Source organism: Salvelinus sp. IW2-2015, linkage group LG26, assembly GCF_002910315.2.
Source record: "Salvelinus sp. IW2-2015 linkage group LG26, ASM291031v2, whole genome shotgun sequence".
Classification (NCBI taxonomy): Eukaryota; Metazoa; Chordata; class Actinopteri; order Salmoniformes; family Salmonidae; genus Salvelinus; species Salvelinus sp. IW2-2015.
The window spans coordinates 27695282-27716391 of record NC_036866.1 but is presented as its reverse complement, the minus strand read 5'-3'; the positions used below and the strand labels follow the sequence as shown (position 1 = coordinate 27716391).

The 21110-nt window shown below is 45.0% G+C and overlaps 1 protein-coding gene across 2 annotated transcripts; it reads left to right on the top strand.

The window, feature by feature from the left end:
* The first annotated feature begins 4826 nt into the window (after positions 1-4826).
* LOC111952174 (leucine-rich repeat-containing protein 4-like) lies at positions 4827-8849 on the top strand. 2 transcript variants are annotated; one of them, XM_070435224.1, is made up of 3 exons: positions 4827-5137; positions 5366-7315; positions 7346-8849. In XM_070435224.1, exons 2-3 carry the CDS (start codon positions 5490-5492, stop codon positions 7566-7568), a joined length of 2049 nt encoding a protein of 682 aa, XP_070291325.1. In that variant the 5' UTR covers positions 4827-5137; positions 5366-5489; the 3' UTR covers positions 7569-8849. The 2 variants fall into 2 exon arrangements, with proteins under 2 accessions (XP_070291325.1, XP_023826494.1); XM_023970726.2 differs by having other exon boundaries at positions 5366-8849.
* Positions 8850-21110: the final 12261 nt, after the last annotated feature.

The following is a 21110-nucleotide window of genomic DNA, read 5'->3' as shown; positions in this document are numbered from 1 at the left end:
GACCTCTATACCAGGCGGTGTCAGAGGAAGGCCCTTAAAAATTAAATCAAATGGCTACACAGACTATTTGCATTGCCCCCCCCCCCCCCCCCGCTGCTGCTACTCTCTGTTATTATCTATGCAAAGCCACTTTAATAACTCTACCTACATGTACATAATTACCTCAATTACCTTGACACTGGTGCCCCCGCACATTGACACATTAACTCTGTACCGGTACCCCCTTTATATAACCCACTATTGTTATTTACTGCTGCTATTTAAGTATTTGTTATTCTTTTATCTTACTCTTTTTGAATTTTCAGCGGCAGTGACTTGGAGAATAGTCAGGATTGAGGAAAAGATGAAAACCCTTTATATAGCCCACTATTGTTATTTACTGCTGCTATTTAAGTATTTGTTATTCTTTTATCTTACTCTTTTTGAATTTTCAGCGGCAGTGACTTGGAGAATAGTCAGGATTGAGGAAAAGATGAAAACTTGCCTCAGAGTGCTCAGGACCTCAGACTGGGGCGAAGGTTCACCTTCCAACAGGACAATGACCCTAAGCACACAGCCAAGACAACGCTGGAGTGGCTTCGGGACAAGTCTCTGAATGTCCTTAAGTGGCCCAGGGCCTGGACTTGTACCCGATAGAACATCTCCGGGGAGACCTGAAAATATCTGTGCAACAATGCTCCCCATCCAAACTGACAGAGTTTGAGATGATCTGCAGAGAAGAATGGGAGAAACTCCCAAAATACAGGTGTGCCAAGCTTGTAATGTCATACCCAAGAAGACTCGATGCTGTAATAGCTGCCAAAGGAGCTTCAACAAAGTACTGAGGAAAGGGTCTGAAATGTTATGTAAATGTAATATTTCATTTGTTTTTTATTTATACATAAAAAAAATTAAATCTAAAAACTTGTTTTTGCTTTTTCATTATTGGGTATTGTGTGTAGATTGACGAGGGGAAAAACACAATTTAATACATTTTAGAATAAGGTTGTAACGTAACAAAATGTGAAAAAAGTCAAGCGGTCGGCATACTTTCCGAAGGCACTGTAGGCCTACCTAGCGAAGTTACCTAGCATCCCCTTTTCAACATTGTTTTTGAAAGTGTTTAATCACAATTGCTGCTGACAGAAGTGATAGGCTAAAGTGATTGATGGACCACGTCAAATTGGCTAGCTAGCTAACAACAGATCACTTCAATATGGCTAGTTAACAAGCTAACTTTCAGGGGATAAACTAGATGGCTATATCCAAATATTGCTTGATTTGCTTGCCAACTATAGTGGTGATGACAGTAGTCCAACAGACAACTTTACCAGGACGAGGACTTGCCAAATCTTTCCATATCTCTAATGAAGCAAGCTAAATGAAACGCTGTTTGTTTAGCTAGCTAGCTACAGTACATTCCAAATGGATAGGCATGGACAGGCACCCTCACTTATCTTAAATTGCATGATCAATTGATGTTTACTGGTCATGAAAAGCGGTAAGTTACTTGCTGTATAACTCTGATCATAGAGCTAAATGTGTAACAATCGGAAATGTGTAGTTCTGACTATGCATTTCAAGACATGATGATATTAAAAACAAATAGTTTACATTTATTTAACAATCCGTTGAAAACAGCATGTAGTTGTCAAATCCAACGCACCATATTGTGATTTTTTCATTGATAATGACCTATACCATTTTATWGTAGCCTATAATAACAAAACCATTATGCATTACAGAATTACATTAGACATTGTAAGTAGTGTGCACACGAGAGGAGAGTGAGAGAGTGTGTAGAAATACCAACACTGCTTAGTTGAGCCACATATAGACAAAGTGTGTTAGTGTTGTTAGATTCTGGGTTAAACTTGGAACATTGTTATACTCAGAAGTATAGTATCTAAGGAGTGATATGGACTGGTTTTTACTTCAGAAGTGAATGGTTATCTGTAGGAGCCAGATGGCTTTGGAATGTGTTGGGTGGATGGGAGGAAGTCACAGGATTGCTATAGGGGATACGGGTGGAGAGCTTTGGATTAAGCATCAAGGGGGCTGAGGTCAGGTCAGATCCCTTTAAGTGAGAAACAATGGTTTATTATCCTATCACTTGGTTAATCTTTCATAATGTCCGTTGAGTGTTTTACTCTGAGAATTAGAACCTAACAGTGTCCTACAGGGTTGGGCTCAATTCCATTTCAATTCCAGTCAATTCAAAAAGTAAACCAAAAACATCTAATTGAAAATCATTGAAGAGAATTGGAATTGGAATTTTAACGTACTTCCTGAATAGACTGGAATTGAAACGGGATTGACCTAACCCTGGTGTCCTACTTTAAAGTGTTCAATACCCCTGCTTCCAGTCCAGATCCATTCAATTTAAAGTGAATTCAGAAAGCTGATTGGACATGGAGCGTGGGTTCTACAATACCCTCTTCACATGATGGCATTTTCAATTCAAATCATGTCCAATTCATTTCCTAAATTGACTTGAATTAAAATGGAATTGACGAAGCGGTGTATATGATTGGCTATATGTGCTGTATGCCAAAATGAGGCAGCAGCGCTGCTCTGGTGTGAAATTAACAGCTCTTTACTACACCCCCAGGAGCAAGTCTGAACACCAGCAGAGAGAGAGGGAAAGATGGAAAAAGAGATGGAAAGAGAGATGGAGAGGGAGGAAGGTGACCATTAACTAAAGGCAGAGAGAGGGAGGGAGACTCCTTCTCCTGCATTCAAATGACACATAATCCAGCGCTATCAGCTCTGCTCTCCCTTCATCCCTCCAACCTCTCTCTTTTCCTCATTCCTCACTGAAAATGTTGTGCATTAGCATCGCTCAACTATCTCCCTCCCTCCCTCTAGGTCTATCTGGGAGAGGAGGGGAGATAGAGGAGGAGATGAAATGAGAGAAGGAAAGGAGGAGAGAGAAGCTTATCCAGCAGAGAGAGAAGCAGTCAACTCCAGCCTCAATGATGTCAGAGATCCCCCCAACGCACACGCACGCGCACACACACACACACACACACACACACACACACACACACCACACACACACACACACACACACCACACACACACACACACACACTCACTCACTCACTCACTCACTCACTCACTCACTCACTCACTCACTCACTCACTCACTCACTTCACTCACTCACTCACTCACTCACTCACTCACTCACTCACTCACACAAAACTCACACACACACAGCACCTCACTAACAATATCATATTGTTCGGTCTTGTGGCCATCATGTATGTGGTTAATACTTAGTGGCATAATGAATTACAAGGGGAAAACTGCCTGGTACACACAATACAATGTATTTGTACAGCAGCACTGGTGTATTGTGCTCTGTGCTCTGGGAAGGAGAAGGGAGGGGGAAGAAACACATACAATACTCTGAGGGTTTACAGTTAACATAGATACTGGAGGGAGATGGAGAGAGAGAGAGAAGGGAGTGGGGGGTGAATTTGTTAATACAAAGGAACACTGCATCAAACCAATGACTGCTCTGAGCCTGCCCTGGCTGGCTGGCTGGCTGGTGGGTGTGTGTGTGTGTGTGTGTGTGTGTGTGGTGTGTGTGTTGTGTGTGTGTTGTGTGTGTGTGTGTGTGTTGTGTGTGTGTGTGGTGTGTGTGTGTGCGTGCGTGCGTGCGTGCGTGCGTGCGTGCGTGCGTGCGTGCGTGCGTGCGTGCGTATGTGGTGTTTGAGCCGTGGCTGAGAGGGAGAGGAGTGCGTCAGCATTACATTCACGTTCCCACTGAAGGACAATGGGAGGGGGCAGAGACAGTCTTAGCTCCTCTCAAGACACACCCCAGGGAAAAAAGAGAGGCTGTAGAACAAATAACAAGAAGAGAAGAGGAGATGGGGATTGGAATGCTGCTGATGCTGCGACGGTGTCATGCCTGTTTGCCTGCTTGTGTGCCTCCTCTCTCTCTTCCGCTCTCTCACTCTCCCTTTTGCTTTCCCCCTCTCTCTCTTCCTATCTCTCTCCTCCACCGTGGTTACTGCAGTAGTCCAGCAGCCAGTCGGGAGCTTCTCAGCCACACAGAGAGCTAACTGCCACAACTTGCTACCTCACCTCATACTACAGCCCTCAGTCCTGAACTCACCCTGGGGATCACTTGTAGACAACCAGGACAGACAGAGGATACGGCAGGAGACACACACCTCAGGAGAGAGGGCACCAGGCCAGGAGCCCCCCATTCCTGGCTCATTTTACGGATACCAGCTACAGATATATACCCTTCACAGCCACCATCGCATCCACACAACAGGAATCTACTCCTCTCTCTCTCTCTAAAGCGTAGCTCCAGCAGCAGCTGCGCTCCCCTCCTCCCTCCTCTCTAACCAGCACCACCATTTCTCCACCCCCCCCCCCCCCCCCCCTCAGGAAGGAAGGTCGCTGGATTATTGCTAACTATGCTGCACGCGGCAGGCTGCAGCTGCTATAGACACAGCCAGGCAAACCAATGCAAGGAGAGGACCAGAAGAGAAGAGAGAAAAAGAGAGAATAGGGGGGTGACTGCATCGGGAGTCCTTTAGCTTTTCCCTCTCTCTCTTTCTCCATCCATCAGAGCGGGGCTAATCAGGCACCAGCTAGCCGTCGGCAAAGTCACACAGACGGAGGGCTCTCTGCCGACACACACACACACAGAAACACATGAACACGCTCACATGCACGAGGACCTGCCAAAATGGGGGATTTTTTATAATTTTAATTCTGTAATTTTTTTCCTTCTGCTCAGTGTGTCTGGTTTATACTGCGTGATGGAGCAGTTTGATTCGTCAACAGAGGGGGCCGTGTGTCTGCGGCTGCAGGCAGGGAGAGGGGGAGAGGAGGGGGGCTGGGGGACGCCAGGCACCTGCTTAGCTTAACCCACACGGCCTGTCCTTTCCCACCGAGCCTGTAGTCTCTACACGCTGCTCCACTCCGCTCTGCTCCTCTCACCACTGGCTAACAGGAGACATCTTGTTCCATTGGTTAACACAGGGACATTACCACCACATTCCAGAGGAAGGAGAAGAACTGAAATTAAATATATTTTTCACTTTTCTGATTTTCCATTGAAGTGAACTACACGGCTGTGGTTTATGATTGGTTTTCGCAAAGGAAGAAGAAACAGGCCATTTCAGAACTAATGAGGTAGGTGATTGATCCTGGTTTTCAACCGTTTGTTTTTATCACTGCAAAGCATTCTGCTTCTGCTGCTGCTCTGCCTTCAATTTAATCTCTCTTTCTCCCTCTATTCCCCCTCCCCTTCTTTCACTCTCTCTCTTCCTCCCCTCTATTACTCTCCCTCTCTCTTTCTCTTTTCTTCTCTCCCTCTCTCTTTCTCTATCTCACTTTCTCTCCCTGTCTGTCTCTGCGTAGCGTCTCCCAGTCCCATCGATGGCGTGGCGAGCCCTGTCCTTGTTCCAGCCAGGGTAGGAGGGTGTTGTGTCCTCCTCTAGCGTCTGTCTCCCCCCACCATGCTGAATAATGAGTCCTCCGAACCATGAGTCCTGTGGGCCAGGTTTCTCTGCAGCCCACCTGGAACGCAGCCCTGCTCGCCCTGCTAGCCCTCACCATGGTGCCAGCTCTCAGTGTGTACCAGCCTGCCGGCCTGGGTGCTCCCTCTAACCCCCAGAACTGCCCTGCGGTGTGCTCCTGCACCAACCAGCTCGCTAAGGTGGTGTGTACGCGCCGTGGCCTGGTCAGGGTGCCCCCCGGGATCCCCACCAACACCAGGTACCTCAACCTGATGGAGAACAGCATCGAGACCATCCAAGCTGACACCTTCAGACACCTACACCATCTTGAGGTGCTGCAGCTGGGCAGGAACGCCATCAGGCAGATTGAGGTGGGGGCCTTCAATGGCCTGACCAGCCTCAACACCCTGGAGCTGTTTGACAACAGACTGACGGGGATCCCCAGCGGGGCCTTTGAGTACCTGTCCAAGCTGAGGGAGCTGTGGCTGAGGAACAACCCCATCGAGAGCATCCCGTCCTACGCTTTCAACAGGGTGCCCTCTCTGATGAGGCTGGACCTGGGCGAGCTCAGGAGGCTGGATTACATCTCTGACGGGGCCTTTGAGGGCCTGCAGAACCTCAAGTACCTGAACCTGGGGATGTGTAACCTTATGGAGATGCCTGTCCTGTCACCCCTGACAGGCCTGGAGGAGCTGGAGATGTCTGAGAACACTTTCCCTGTGATGAAGCCTGGCTCGTTCCGCGGCCTGTGCTCCCTACAGAAACTCTGGATTATGAACTCTGGGATCACCGTGATTGAGAGGAACGCTTTTGATGACATTACGGCGCTGGTGGAGCTGAATCTAGCCCATAATAACCTGTCGTCTCTCCCCCACGACCTCTTTGCCCCGCTGCAGTACCTGGTGGAACTTCATCTCCACCACAACCCCTGGAGGTGTGACTGTGACGTGGTCTGGCTGTCCTGGTGGCTCAGGGAGTACATCCCCACTAACTCCACCTGCTGCGGCCGCTGCCACTCCCCTGCCCACATGAGAGGACGATACCTGGTGGAGGTGGACCAGACCACATTCCAGTGCTCTGCTCCCTTCATCCTGGATGCTCCCAGGGACCTCAACATCTCTGCAGAGAGAGTGGCTGARCTCAAGTGTCKTACRGCCKCCATGTCATCGGTCCGATGGCTGCTTCCTAACGGGACCGTTCTGACCCACGGATCGTCTCACCCTCGGATCTCTGTCCTCAATGATGGAACGCTCAACTTCTCCAACGTTTTGCCGTCGGACAAGGGTGTCTATACTTGCATGGTGACTAACATGGCAGGTAACTCCAACGCCTCAGCCTACCTGAATGTCAGCAGTGCCGAGCTCAACACCTCCAACCTGTCCTATTTCACTACASTGACTGTGGAGGTGCTGGAGCCCACCGTAGAGGAGATCCCCAAACCCAAACCCACCATCCCAGCCTCGCCCTCCGTGTTCCAGCCCGTCTTCATCTCCACGCCCACCATGCTGCTCCAGAGCACCCAGACCCCCCGCCAGGTGTCTCTCCCCACAGCCCGTGGCCCCACCCACCCCTCCGCCAGCCTGGACGAGGTCGTGAAGACAACCAAGATCATCATTGGCTGCTTCGTTGCCGTGACGCTCCTTGCCGCTGCCATGTTGATCGCCTTCTACAAGCTGCGTAAGCGGCACCAGCAGCGGAGCACGGTGGCGGTGGCGCGGACCATCGAGATCATCCAAATGGACGAGGAGGTTCCCGAGGTTCCACCGGCCAGGTCAGGTTCTAGCGAGTCTGAGGAGACGGGGCTGGCTCTGCCCACCATCTTAAAAACAAGATACATCTCATCATCCTCATCGTCCTCCCACAGAGACAGAGACAGAGACAGAGACAGAGACAGAGACAGAGACAGAGACAGAGACAGAGACAGGGACAGGGACAGAGCTGCCTACGGGGCTCACTGGACCCATAACAACTTGGGAAACTCCCTGCATCGCTCCTCCAGCCGCCAGTATTATCAGCAGCATCACAGCCTCATCAGCACCATCGCAGAGCCGTACGTCATTAAGACCACTCACACCAAGGAGAAGGTCCAAGAGACCCAGATCTAGGAGACTCATGCTGGCCTTACTGTGGATCTAGCTGTGTGGATCTAACTCAGTGGATTTCTATATGGATCTGACTTTACCCCCTCCTCTCCTCCTCTTCTCTCTGCTCACCAGTCCATGCAATAGAATGCACAAAGAAGACAGTAACTTTATTTTGTACAGGATGCAAAATAGAGACAGTTTTTTCTCTCTTGTACATGCTTATACATAAATATAGAAATATAAAAAATATAAAATAAATATACTATGAGGACGGTGGTGGAAGATTATATTTAAAAAAATAAAGTACAATTTAAACTATTTTCTAATAACTCGTAACTTCTATTTAAAAATGAGAGATGTTGAGATGCTGTGGGGGTAGCCTATATGATGATTGATTGAGGGAGCTGTCTTGAGGAAGACTGTTCTGTTTGTAATTTTGACCATTTAGAATGCAGTAAAACCCCTTTATACCCACAGCAGTTTATAGAACAACAAGCCCTAACATCAGATCAGTCTCCACAGGTTAAGCTTGTTAAAGCACCAATTCGTACTGTGCCAAACGTTGCAATAAAAGACTGGAAGATTAAGAAAACCAACAGCCACAACCAAGCAAAATCTAGACAGAGAGTAATTTGTCGAGGGAGAGCTGTGGAGAGAAGAGCGTAGATTTTGCTGTTCAGTTGCTATCAGCCAAATGCTTTCAGACTGCAGTGGATTTCTGCAGCTAAGGTTTAACCCTTTCTTTATCGGAGCTAAGCTACACGTCTTTCTAAAAGCAGCTCTTTTTTATGTTACTGAATCTAAACCCATTTAGTATGATTGCATTTGATTTATCCCAGGTCCCCTTGGCTAAGATGAAGGACAGGCTATTGAACAGTGATTTGGTGTGATTACTTCATGCAGATTTCAGTTGCATAATGCATTATGTTTTATATCTTTTTTTCTTTCCTTGGGTTGCGACGTGCTTCTTAATAGCATTTGTAGTGTTTTGGGTTAATGTAGTGATGCATTAAAGCAGTTCTTTGCCTGCTCTCTGTAAGAGCTCTTCTATTGGTAATCCCTCACAGATACCGACATGTGGTGCAGAAGGACTGGGGTTTGCTGACCGATCTGCTTTTGAAAGAAAAAAAGGAGTGGGGTTGAAATGAAATGAATGTCTGGACATTGGGCTTGTTTCTCTGTGGACGTAATTGAAACAGTGAAATGTTTTTTTATTTTCCTTATTTTAGGTATTATTTCGAACATTATGGGGAGGCTATAAGGAGGCAAAAATAAATAAAACCTTTGGTTTGTATTTCTCTACTCGGACACATTGGCGTGCCATTCTTTTCCTTTTCCCTCTTGCTCACAGTGTGGCGATATTAGCTGGTAAGCCTGTTAGCATGTCAGTCCACAGACACTGAACAGAAAGAATTCTGAATTCCAAATGGAGCTCTACCCCGTAGCCACTTCTGTAGATCTGAAAGGTCCAGATATAGCAATATGACAAATGCTTCACTTTGCCTTCTGATAAACTTGTGGATTTCTTTGCAATATCGCTTGGACCTATCCAATAATTTCAGATGTACTGTACATCAGTACCAAGGGAACAGGGGTCAGGATTGATTTGGAATCTAGAAGAAGACGTCATGCTATTTCTATGCTCTAAATCAAATCAAAATAAATCAAATCAAATTGTATTTGTCACATGATTTGTAAACAACAGGTGTAGTGATATGCTTCCTTCCGCTTACTTACAGATCCTTCCCGACAATGCAGAGAATAAAATATAGAAATAACAGAAATATAATAATATGAGGAATAAATACACAATGAGTAATGATAACTTGGCTATATACACAGGGTAAGTACCAAGTCAATGTGCAGGGGTGCAAGATATTTGAGTTAGATATGTACATATAGGTAGGGGTAAAGTGACTAGGCAACAGGATAGATAGTAAATAGTAGCAAAATTGTTAGTCCAAAAAGGGTCAATGCTGATAGTCTGAGTAGCTATTTAGTTAACTATTTAACAAACTATTTATGGTTTGGTAGAAAATGTTCAGGGTCCTGTTGGTTCCAGACTTGGTGAATCTGTAACACTTGCCGTACAGTAGCAGAAAGAAGAGTCTATGACTTGGGTAACTGGAATCTTTGACAATTTTTAAGGCCTTCCTCTGACACCACCTGGTATAGAGATCATGGATGGCAGGGAGCTCAGCCCCAGTTATTTACTGGGCCATACGCACTACCCTGTGTAGCAACTTGCAGTCAAATGTCAAGCAGTTGACATACCAAGTGGTGATGTAGCCAGTCAAGATGCTCTCAATGGTGAAGATGTAGAACGTTTTGAGGATCTGAGGTCCCATGGCAAATCTTTTCAGCCTCCTGAGGGGGAAGAGGCGTTGCCATGCATTCTTCATGACTGTGTTGGTGTGTGTGGACCATGATAATTCCTTAGTGATGTGGACACAGAAGAACTTGAAGCTCTTGACCTGCTCCACTACAGCCCCATCGTGCTCGGCCCTCCGTTTCCTGACGTCCACGATCAGCTTCTTTGTCTTGCTGATGTTGAGGGAGAAGTTGTTGGCCTAGCACCACACTGCCAGGCCACTTATCTCCTCCCTGCAGGCTGTCTTATCGTTGTCGGTGGACAGGCCAACCACCATTGTGTCATCATAAAACTTGATGATGGTGTTGGAGTCGTGCGCGGCCACACAGTTAAGGATGAACATGGAGTATATATGTTGTTGACTACCTTCACCACCTGGGGGCGGCCCATCAGGAAGTCCAGGATCCAGTTGCAGAGGGAGGTGTTCAGTCCCAGGGTCCTTGGTGATGAGATTGGAGGGCACTATGGTGTTGAACGATGAGCTATAGTCAATGAACAGCATTCTCACATAGGTATTCCTGCTTGTCCAGGTGGGAGAGGGCAGTGTGGAGTGTAATAGAGATTGCGTCATCTGTGGATCTGTTGGGGCGTTATATAAATTGGAATCTGTCCAGAGTGTCTGGGATGATGGTGTTGATGTGAGCAATGACCAGCCTTTCAAAGCATTTCATGGCTACAGATGTGAGTGCTATGGGGTGATAATAATTTAGACAGGTTACCTTGACGTTCTTGGGCACATGGTGGTCTTGGACTATGGTGGTCTGCTTGAAACATGTAGGTATTACAGACTGGGTCAGGGAGAGGTTGAAAATGTTACTGAAGACACTTACTAGCTGGTCAGCGCATTCTCTGAGTACGCGTCCTGGTAATCCGTCTGACCCTGAGCCCTCTTTTCTCCTCTTCCCCTGTGATTCCTTTGCATTGCATTTCCTCTGGTCCCTGTCAGTGAATGAGTCTAGAAGTGAGGTTCTGTACAATGCTGCATTATCCTCCCTCCCACACTGGAGCTCCTCCCTCCCACCTCCTGATCTTCACATTGTCCCGAGGTGGTTAGATAGACACACACACACTGAATGCCAAATAAATCTCCAGCACCTTCCCCCTAGGCACTAAAAGCATAGATACAAGTAATGTGGTAGTAGCCACCTTGCCCTACGTTGGATTTCTGCTATATTCCTCACACCCATACAATCCTTTCAGGTATACAAAGGTGCATAGTTGCTATGGGGGTGATTTGGGGTTCAGTAACAGAGCTTGGGTGCATCCCAAAAATCTAACATAACTTCCTCTTCTTGTACATGTTTCTACTTACCTTGATGTGAGGAGACAAGTATTGGTAGTCATTCACCATATTGGTTCCCTCTTCTTGTCAGATCAGTGCAGATGAAGGCGCAAAAGAGAGGGAGATACTTTAGAACACTGAATTGAAGTTTGCATATGGTTACACTGTCAAAAACATATATCCAAATGAAAATGAATCCTTCCTTCTATCAATACGCGGATCTGTAGTACATCCCCTTTGTGGGGAAGTAGCCTACAGTGTAATTTATGTGTTGTGTAAATTACACTTTCACAATTTCACAATGAAAATGAATGATTCTTGTTATCACCAATAATACGCTTCTGTAGTACATTCCCAATGTGTGTGGGTTTCACCATGCCTTTTCCTGCACTGAAGCTTCTGAATAACCATGATGCCACACAGTTGAAAGGTCAAACATCAGAATTAAATGTTTATGGTCGTGTTCCCCTGCTCAGACGTTGTTGACGCTGATGTCAAATCTTACAATGCATACATCTTACAACAACCACATCATACGTTATAGCAATCTAGTGCCGACGGCACAGTCGATGACGTGGCACTCAACCATTGGTTGATGTATGCAAAGTCTGAGCAGGGGAACGTGATGTTCTGTAGTGACTAGTGCAGCATCACTACAACTTCTCATCTGCCCCTTCAGATACACTCAGTCACCCTCTTTTCCTCTCAGCAGACACACAGACCGCTACTGTTTCCTCAGCTCAGCTCAGACCACCAAATATCCATCAGGGCCCAGAGGGGAACAGGAAGACAGGAAGGGAAGCATTGAAAATGTTCATGTTGCTCCAAAAGAGACGTTTCTCAGTTTATTTCAAGAGAAAGGAAGTACGAATGAGCCATTCAGTAATTACAGAGGCATTCTGCTGCCAGACTTGGAGGGGAACACCAAGGCTGTGTTTAAATCCAACAGGCATCAATTGGACTGGCCTTATCACTGAGCTGGACATTTCCTCTCTCAGCAGGCAGAGGGTACAGATACACTGCCTCTTCCTTCTTCTCCTTGTCCTCGTCTTTTTCAGCACCTCCTCCTCCCACTCCTTCTCCTCTTCCCATCCTCCTTCTTCCTCTTGTCTCTATAAATGCCTTAATCTACTACACATGATACATTCATAATGCATTACAGACAACTGGTTCCTGGAGAGTGTTATTGCCTGTTTTCTATCCCATCTGCTCCTCAGTGTGTGTGTGAGGACTGTATACAGGTGTGCTGATGGGAGCAGTTGTGCTCATTACTGGGTCAAGTGGATGTTTTCTGTCTTTTTCTCTGTAAGGTGAATAAGAACATGTTACACCAACGAGTCAGACACTCTCCTCTCCACTCCTAACATCTGAATGCTTTTGTGATGGGTGTTTTTACTGCAATATGGCAGCTTTGTCTGTTTGTTGAATGTATTCTGTTGAATGGAAAATCTTCTCCCCTTTTCTTGCTCTTCTGTGTCAGTGAAAGAGAAGTTACCTCTGAGAGACCATTAGCTCTGTCTGAGGCCTTTAATGTGGGGATTTACATCCTTTAAACCAGGTATATCCAATAATAATCCCGGAGTGCTAAAACACTTGTTGTTTTCATTTCCTCCCTCCAATCAGAGACTGATTCAGATTCAACACTAGGGTTACCAAAGTTACTGGAATTTTCAGCAATGTTGGTAATTAACCGGTAATCTATGGTAATTTTGGTAATATATACATGAATAAATTAGAAAAATGTATTCATATAAAATATAATCTATAATCAATATCTATGTCCATATTGTCCATGAGTTTTGAGTGGATAGACCATAAGAGAAAATTACCTAATTAATGGAAAATGTATCTAATTAACAATGACATAATATGCAATTAACTCTGCAACTCTTCCAACTACTGACTTATTTTCAAAACTGCCACCAATGTGACGCCAAAACATTTACAACAAAAGTATATTGAGTAAAGTAAACAAAAGCCTGTAAAAATATAAATGATATGTTACGCTGAAACTCTCATATTAAACACCCACGGTATTCACTAAATTGATGGGATATATTTAGGGTAACGTTTTACAGCTTTGTCATTCACATTTTCGTATTAAAGTCATCATATTTTATCATTTATAATATCCTTGAAATTTTCCAGAATTCCAGTAGTTTGCTGGTAAACTTAGAAAGTTACAATTAATATACCTTTCCTTTGCAACCCTACTTGGGGCACTATGCCACTTAACTCTCTGGCCAATCAGTTACAATTATGATCAATGTTCAATAACTGTGAGATAGAAAAGAAAAGAAGGTATTTGAATAGCTCTGATCCCAGCCCTTGTGAAGATCTGAAAGGATAGGCAGCAGCAAAATGGGAGAGGTAGCGCTATCACCATATTATTTTGTATCTACTGAAGTGTCTTTGTCTATGATAAGGGGTTATTGGTTGATTTGGTATTGGGCATTAGTCTACAAACACAAAAGCCCAAACAAAGGCTTGCTGTGACAACATCAGTAGTGCTGATACGAGACAGCTCCTCTCTCTTATCAGTAGCAGTGGAGTCTGTCATGCGTTCAGACTGTGCCTGCATGTTGCCTTGTTGCCAATGAGCTGTGAAGATGCCTTGTCATAACGTGTATCAGTCCCTCTTTCTCTCTCCCCTCCTCTTTGTCTGAAATTAATTGACTTAAAATCATTGACTTAAAGTCAACCACCCCCTTCTCTCTACCGCTCTCTCACCATCTGTCTTTGTCTTTCCGGACCACGCTTCTCTCTCTCTCTTTTCTTTTCTCTCGACTAACACAGGGATCACAGTGATGGAGGGTGGAGAGGTGGACGGGTGGATGAATGGTGGGATGTAAGAGTTGAGCTGTGGAGGGAGGACAGTGTGGTTTTGGTGGTTATTCTCCCGTCACCGCTGCATTTGTGCTGCAACAGGTTTGTGGGAAATGAACCATGGTCCTCTGGGTAAGAAATGACCCAGCCCTCCTTTCATTTCTCATCCCTCTCTCCGCAATCTATTAGTCAGCCAACACATTGAAGGCTTTCTCAGACCTCTACTCAGGCAGTCTTCCCTAGATCAAAACTCTTCCCTCTCTCTTCTCTCACAAAAAACTTGTTGGTGTGATGGTTGATGAATTTATACTGTAGCATGTTTTCTATTCAAAATGATTGCACAGACATTCAGCAATTTTCAAAGTGAAGGGTACAATATATTTTCATATGACAGGAAAATAAATACTTGGATACAGTTATATGCTCCAGTAGATTGTATTATTCAAACAGAATATCGGAAGATAGTGATGTGCCTTTTACCGAGGAGTGACTTCCGTCTAGACACTCTACCATAAAGACCTGATTGGTGGAGTGCTGCAGAGGTGGTTGTCCTTCTGGAAGGTTCTCCCATCTCCACAGAGAAACTCTGGAGCTTTGTCAGAGTGACCATCTGGTTCTTGGTCACCTCCCTGACCCAAGGCCCTTCTCCCTCGATTGCTCAGTTTGGCCGGGCGGCCAGCTCTAGGAAGAGTCTTGCTGGTTCCAAACTTCTTCCTTTTAAGAATGATGGAGGCCACTTTGTTCTTGGGGACCTTCAATGTTGCAGAAATGTTTTGGTACCCTTCCACAGATCTGTACCTTGACACAATCCTATCTCGGAGCTCTACAGACAATTCCTTCGACCTCATGGCTTGGTTCTTGCTCTGACATGCGCTGTCAACTGTGGGACCTTATAAAGACAGGTTAGTGCCTTTCCAAATCATGTCCAATCAATTTAATTTACCGTAGGTCGACGCCAATCAAGTTGTAGAAATATCTCAAGGATGATCCATGGAAACAGGATGCACCTGAGCTCTATATCGAGTCTCATAGCAAAGGGTTTGAATACTTATGTAAATAAGGTATTTCTGCTTATTATTTTAATACATTTGCAAACATTTCTAAAAACCTTTTTTCTTTATTTAATCCAAGGCTGTAATGTAATAAAATGTGGAAAAAGTAAAGTGGTCTCAATACTTTCCCAAGGCACTGTATATTAATTTAGTATGGGATATAGAAAATGAGAATCAAACCTCAAAGGTGGAATTTCCTTCAGATAGACAATACCAGTCAAAAGTTTGGATACACCTACTCATTCAATGGTTTTTCTTTATTTTTTTACTATTTTCATTGTATAATTATTGTGAACTCTGGAATGAGTAGGCGTGTCCAAACTTTTGACAGGTACAGTATGTGCACATACTAATATTCAGTTATTGAAAACAGACCGATGTTATTGTTCTTTCATAAAAGCAAAGGGAAAGATATGACATAAGAAGAAAATCATGTTTTTCAAAGACTGTAATCAAGTAGAGGCATGTCAACAGCACCATGTGCTTTGTGTGTGTTTTCATTAGCCATGTCTTTTGTCCCTGGTCACAGCAATACAACATAACAATCAATTCGCAATAGATCGATGGGACTTGGAGCAGCCATGGATCACACACACACATGCACACATACATGGGGCAAAAAAGTATTTAGACAGCCACCAATTGTGCAAGTTCTCCCACTTAAAAAGATGAGAGAGGCCTGTAATTTTCATCATAGGTACACTTCAACTATGACAGACAAAATGAGGGAAAAAAATCCTGAAAATCACATTGTAGGATTTTTGACGAATTTATTTGCAAATTATGGTGGAAAATAAGTATTTTGGCCCATTCCTCCATGCAGATCTCCTCTAGAGCAGTGATGTTTTGGGGCTGTTGCTGGGCAACACGGACTTTCAACTCCCTCCAAAGATTTTCTATGGGGTTGAGATCTGGAGACTGGCTAGGCCACTCCAGGACCTTGAAATTCTTCTTACGAAGCTGAAAGACACGTTTCATCTTCAATGCCCTTGCTGATGGAAGGAGGTTTTCACTCAAAATCTCACGATACATGGCCCCATTCATTCTGTACTTTACACGGATCAGTCGTCCTGGTCCCTTTGCAGAAAAACAACCCCAAAGCATGATGTTTCCACCCCCATGCTTCACARTAGGTATGGTGTTCTTTGGATGCAACTCAGCATTCTTTGTCCTCCAAACACGACGAGTTGAGTTTTTACCAAAAAGTTATATTTTGGTTTCATCTGACCATATGACATTCTCCCAATCTTCTTCTGGATCATCCAAATGCTCTCTAGCAAACTTYAGACGGGCCTGGACATGTACTGGCGTAAGCAGGGGGACACGTCTGGCACTGCAGGATTTGAGTCCCTGGCGGCGTAGTGTGTTACTGATGGTAGGCTTTGTTACTTTGGTCCCAGCTCTCTGCAGGTCATTCACTAGGTCCCCCCGTGTTGGTTCTGGGATTTTTGCTCACCGTTCTTGTGATCATTTTGACCCCACGGAGTTGAGATCTTGCGTGGAGCCCCAGATCGAGGGAGATTATCAGTGGTTCTGTATGTCTTCCATTTCCTAATAATTGCTCCCACAGTTGATTTCTTCAAACCAAGCTGCTTACCTATTGCAGATTCAGTCTTCCCAGCCTGGTGCAGGTCTACAATTTTGTTTCTGGTGTCCTTTGACAGCTCTTTTGTCTTGGCCATAGTGGAGTTTGGAGTGCTGACTGTTTGAGGTTGTGGACAGGTGTCTTTTATACTGATAACAAGTTCAAACAGGTGCCATAATACAGGTAACGAGTGGAGGACAGAGGAGCCTCTTAAAAAGAAAGTTACAGGTCTGTGAGAGCCAGAAAATCTTGCTTGTTTGTAGGTGACCAAATACTTATTTTCCACCATAATTTGCAAATAAATTCATAAAAATCCTACAATGTGATTTTCTGGATTTTCTTTTCTCATTTTGTCTGTCATAGTTGAAGTGTACCTATGATGAAAATTACAGGCCTCTCTCATCTTTTTAAGTGGGAGAACTTGCACAATTGGTGGTGACTAAATACTTTTTTGCCCCACGTAAATGCATGCACACACACTCCTTTGTGGAGAAGTGCCTGTACAAGTGGAATAGAAGTGAAGTGAAACAGATATTGGGTTAGTGTATGAATATCGATACTGTTAATCAGTCTAATTTAATGTCATGAAAATAATATACTTTCGTTTGAGGGTAAAGACCACAGCCTTCTTAAGTCTGTTTATAAATTCCACCAAAAACTCCTCTCCTCTATTGTGAAGGAGAAACAGTGCTTCTTCGCCAAGGGACATCATCTCTGAATCTATCACCCCTGACCCAGTTCACTCAGAATACACACACACACACACCATCATCCTGTAGTGGGCCATAGTGAACTCTCCTGGCTAGGGTAGCTTCGGATAGGAGCTGGAAGCTGCAGATGGTGGCTGATGCTTCTGGTGTGTGTGTGTGTGTGTGTATGTGTGTATGTGTGTGTGTGCGCGCGGTGGTGTGTGTGTGTGTGTGTGTGTGTGTGTGTGTGTGTGTGTGTATGTGCGTGTGTGTGAGAGAGAGAGAGAGAGAGAGAGAGAGAGAGAATATGTGATAGACATGTACATATCTGCAAAAGCAACCAACACAGAGCTCAAGCCAGATACAAGACATACAATAATTAATGCACATCAAACAGAATGTTGGGTGCAGGGACAGTGAAGAAAACATCTGAAGAAGACAGTGCATTCGGAAAGTATTCAGACCCCTTGACTTTTTTCACATTTTGTTACGTTACAGCCTTACTCTAAAATGGATAAATCGTTTTTTCCCCTCATCAATCTACACATAATACCCCACAATGACAAAGATCTTTTTTGTTGTTGCAAATGTCAAAAAATGTATACCACATCTTTGAAACATGATTTTCTTGTTATGTCATATCTTTCCCTTTGCTGTTATCAAATAACAATAGCATCGGTCTGTTTTCAATAACTTAATATTAGCCTGTGCACATACAGTACCGGTCAAAAGTTTGGACACACCTACTCATTCCAGGGTTCACTATAAGTATTCAGACCCTTAACTAAGTACATTGTTGAAGCACTTTTGGCAGCGATTACAGCCTCGAGTCTTCTTGGGTATGATGCTACAAGCTTGGCACACCTGTATTTGGGGAGTTTCTCCCATTCTTCTCTGCAGATCCTCTCAACCTCTGTCAGGATGGATGGGGAGCGTTGCTGCACAGCTATTTTCAGGTCTCTCCAGAGATGTTCGATTGGGTTCAAGTCCGGGCTCTGGCTGGGCCACTCAAGGACATTCAGAGACTTATTACGAAGCCACTCCTGCATTGTCTTGGCTGTGTGCTTAGGGTTGTTGTACTGTTGGAAGGTGAACCTTCGCCCCAAGCTGAGTTCCTGAGCGCTCTGGAGCAGGTTTTCATCAATAATCTCTCTGTACTTTGCTCCGTTCATCTTTCCCTTGATCCTGACTAGTCTCCCAGTACCTGCCGCTGAAAAACATCCCCACCGACCGGTGTTTCCACCACCATGCTTCACCTTAGGGATGGTGCCAGGTTTCCTCCAGACATGAGGCTTGGCATTCAGGCCAAAGAGTTCAATCTTGGTTTCATCAAACCAGAAAATCTTGTTTCTCATGGTCTGAGAGTCTTTAGATGCATCCAAGAGGGCTGTCATGTGCCTTTTACTGAGGACTGGCTTCCGTCTGGCCACTCTACCATAAAGCACTGATTGAGATTGTCCTTCCGGAAGGTTCTCCCATCTCCACAGAGGAACTCTGGAGCTCTGTCAGAGTGACCATCTGTTTCTTGGTCACCTCCCTGACCAAGGCCCTTTTCCCCTGATTGCTCCGTTTGGCAGGTGGCCAGCTCTATGAATAGTCTTGGGGTATTGTGTGTAGATTGATGAGGGGGAAAAATAATGTTTTCATTTTAGAATAAGGCTCTAACTGTATAAAATGTGGAAAAAGGGGTCAAGGGGTCTGAATATTTTCCGAATGCACTGTATATGGGAGAATACAGTACAGTCCAAGAGTATTTCTATTTGCTTCAGTATTTCAGTGAGAGACAGCCTTGTGCCACCCAGAGCACACCTCATCCAAATCTCTTCCTCTCTGAGAAGGATGGATGGTGACTCACCTCCGCATGCTCTGTCTCTTTCTCTCTCCCTCTCTCTCTCTCTCACATACACACACACACGCACACATGAATATTCAACAAGTTCATGTGACTATGCATCCATGTTTCACAAACATCAATTATCGAAGTTGTTCCAAACTTTACATTTCAAATTGTTTAAGGTCAAGCTTAGGCATTAGCACCGAGATCTTAAGGTTAGGCATTAATTCGGAATGGTTAAGGTAAAGGTTAAGGTTTGGTATAGGCTTAAAACAACACACACACGCTATCGCTGGATTCAAACATGCAACCTTTGGCACCAGAGGCAGATGCTTACGCCTATCCTCCATCCTCATCCACAACATCCTAGCAAAACCAAAACCTCCTTGAAGGTAACATCGCTCACTGTTGCCCTAGTGGCTGGTTTCCATGGCATCTCCCGACGTCCTCAGACATAGATGGACGTCGAATACTGACTTGCATCTTGGGTGACCTGGCTCGAACATTTGAACACACTCTTACTCATGCATTAACATACGAACACACCCACACACCCACACACAGTGAACATAGACCACATAACTCATACCGGTGGCAGTCTGTGCCGTTTAAGATGAGGGAGGATTATCAATATTTTTTAGGAGCATGGCCTTATTTCTATTACAATATATTGGGTGACTGTCATTCATATTCCATTCACCCAGTTCAATGTAACATCGATATGTTTAGGCTACTACATGTTAATTTTCCCTGTACCCATCATGAGGTTGTTGCATCCTAGCCTGTGAATTAAAGTTTACAACGTAGGTGCACAGATCGAGAGAAAATGTTGAGTTATAAAGGTAACAGACATTGACACATTCAATACTGCATTGCAACCTCTTGCCTGTATCTAGCTGATCTAGGGTGTAATCATTAGTCCAACAGTTGCAAACGAGAGTTTCTATTGGACAAATTCAGGTATGTTTTTCCCTGTTCCGTTCCCTTTGCTTCCATTTAAGAAAGGTTTTTCAACAGAATCGGCGGAATGATCACATGCACATGCACGCTTCAAGACTGCTTCGATCACGCGGATTGGAATATGTTCCGCATCGCGTCCAACAACAATATTGACGAATATGCTGATTCGGTGAGCGAGTTCATTAGGAAGTGTATTGACGATGTCGTACCCACAGCAACGATAAAAACATTCCCAAACCAGAAACCGTGGATTGACGGCAGCATTCGCGTGAAACTGAAAGCGCGAACCACTGGCTTTTAACCAGGGCAAGGTGACCGGAAGCATGACGCGAATACAAACAGTGTGCTATTCTCTCTCCAGAGGGCAATCAAACAGGCTAAGTCCCAGTACAGAGACAAAATCGGTCGCAATTCACACAGCTCAGACACAAGAGGTATGTGGCAGGGTCTACAGTCAATCACGGATTACAAAAAGAAAACCAGCCCCGTCGCGGACCAGGATGTCTTGCTCCCAGACAGGCTAAACAACTTTTTTGCCCGCTTTGAGGACAATACAGTGCCACTGACACGGCCCCCTACCAAAACCTGCGGGCTCTCCTTCACTGCAGCCGAGTGAGTAAAACATTTAAACGTGTTAACCTCGCAAGGCTGCAGGCCCAGAGGGCATTCCCAGCCGCGTCCTCAGAGCATGCGCAGACCAGCTGGCTGGTGTGTTTACGGACATATTCAATCAATCCTTATCCCAGTCTGCTGTTCCCACATGCTTCAAGAGGGCCACCATTGTTCCTGTTCCCAAGAAGCTAAGGTAACTGAGCTAAACGACTACCGCCCCGTAGCACTCACTTCCGTCATTCATGAAGTGCTTTGGAGAGACTAGTCAAGGACCATATCACTCCACCCTACCGGACACCTAGACCCACTCCAATTTGCTTACCGACCCAATAGGTCCACAGAGCGACGCAAT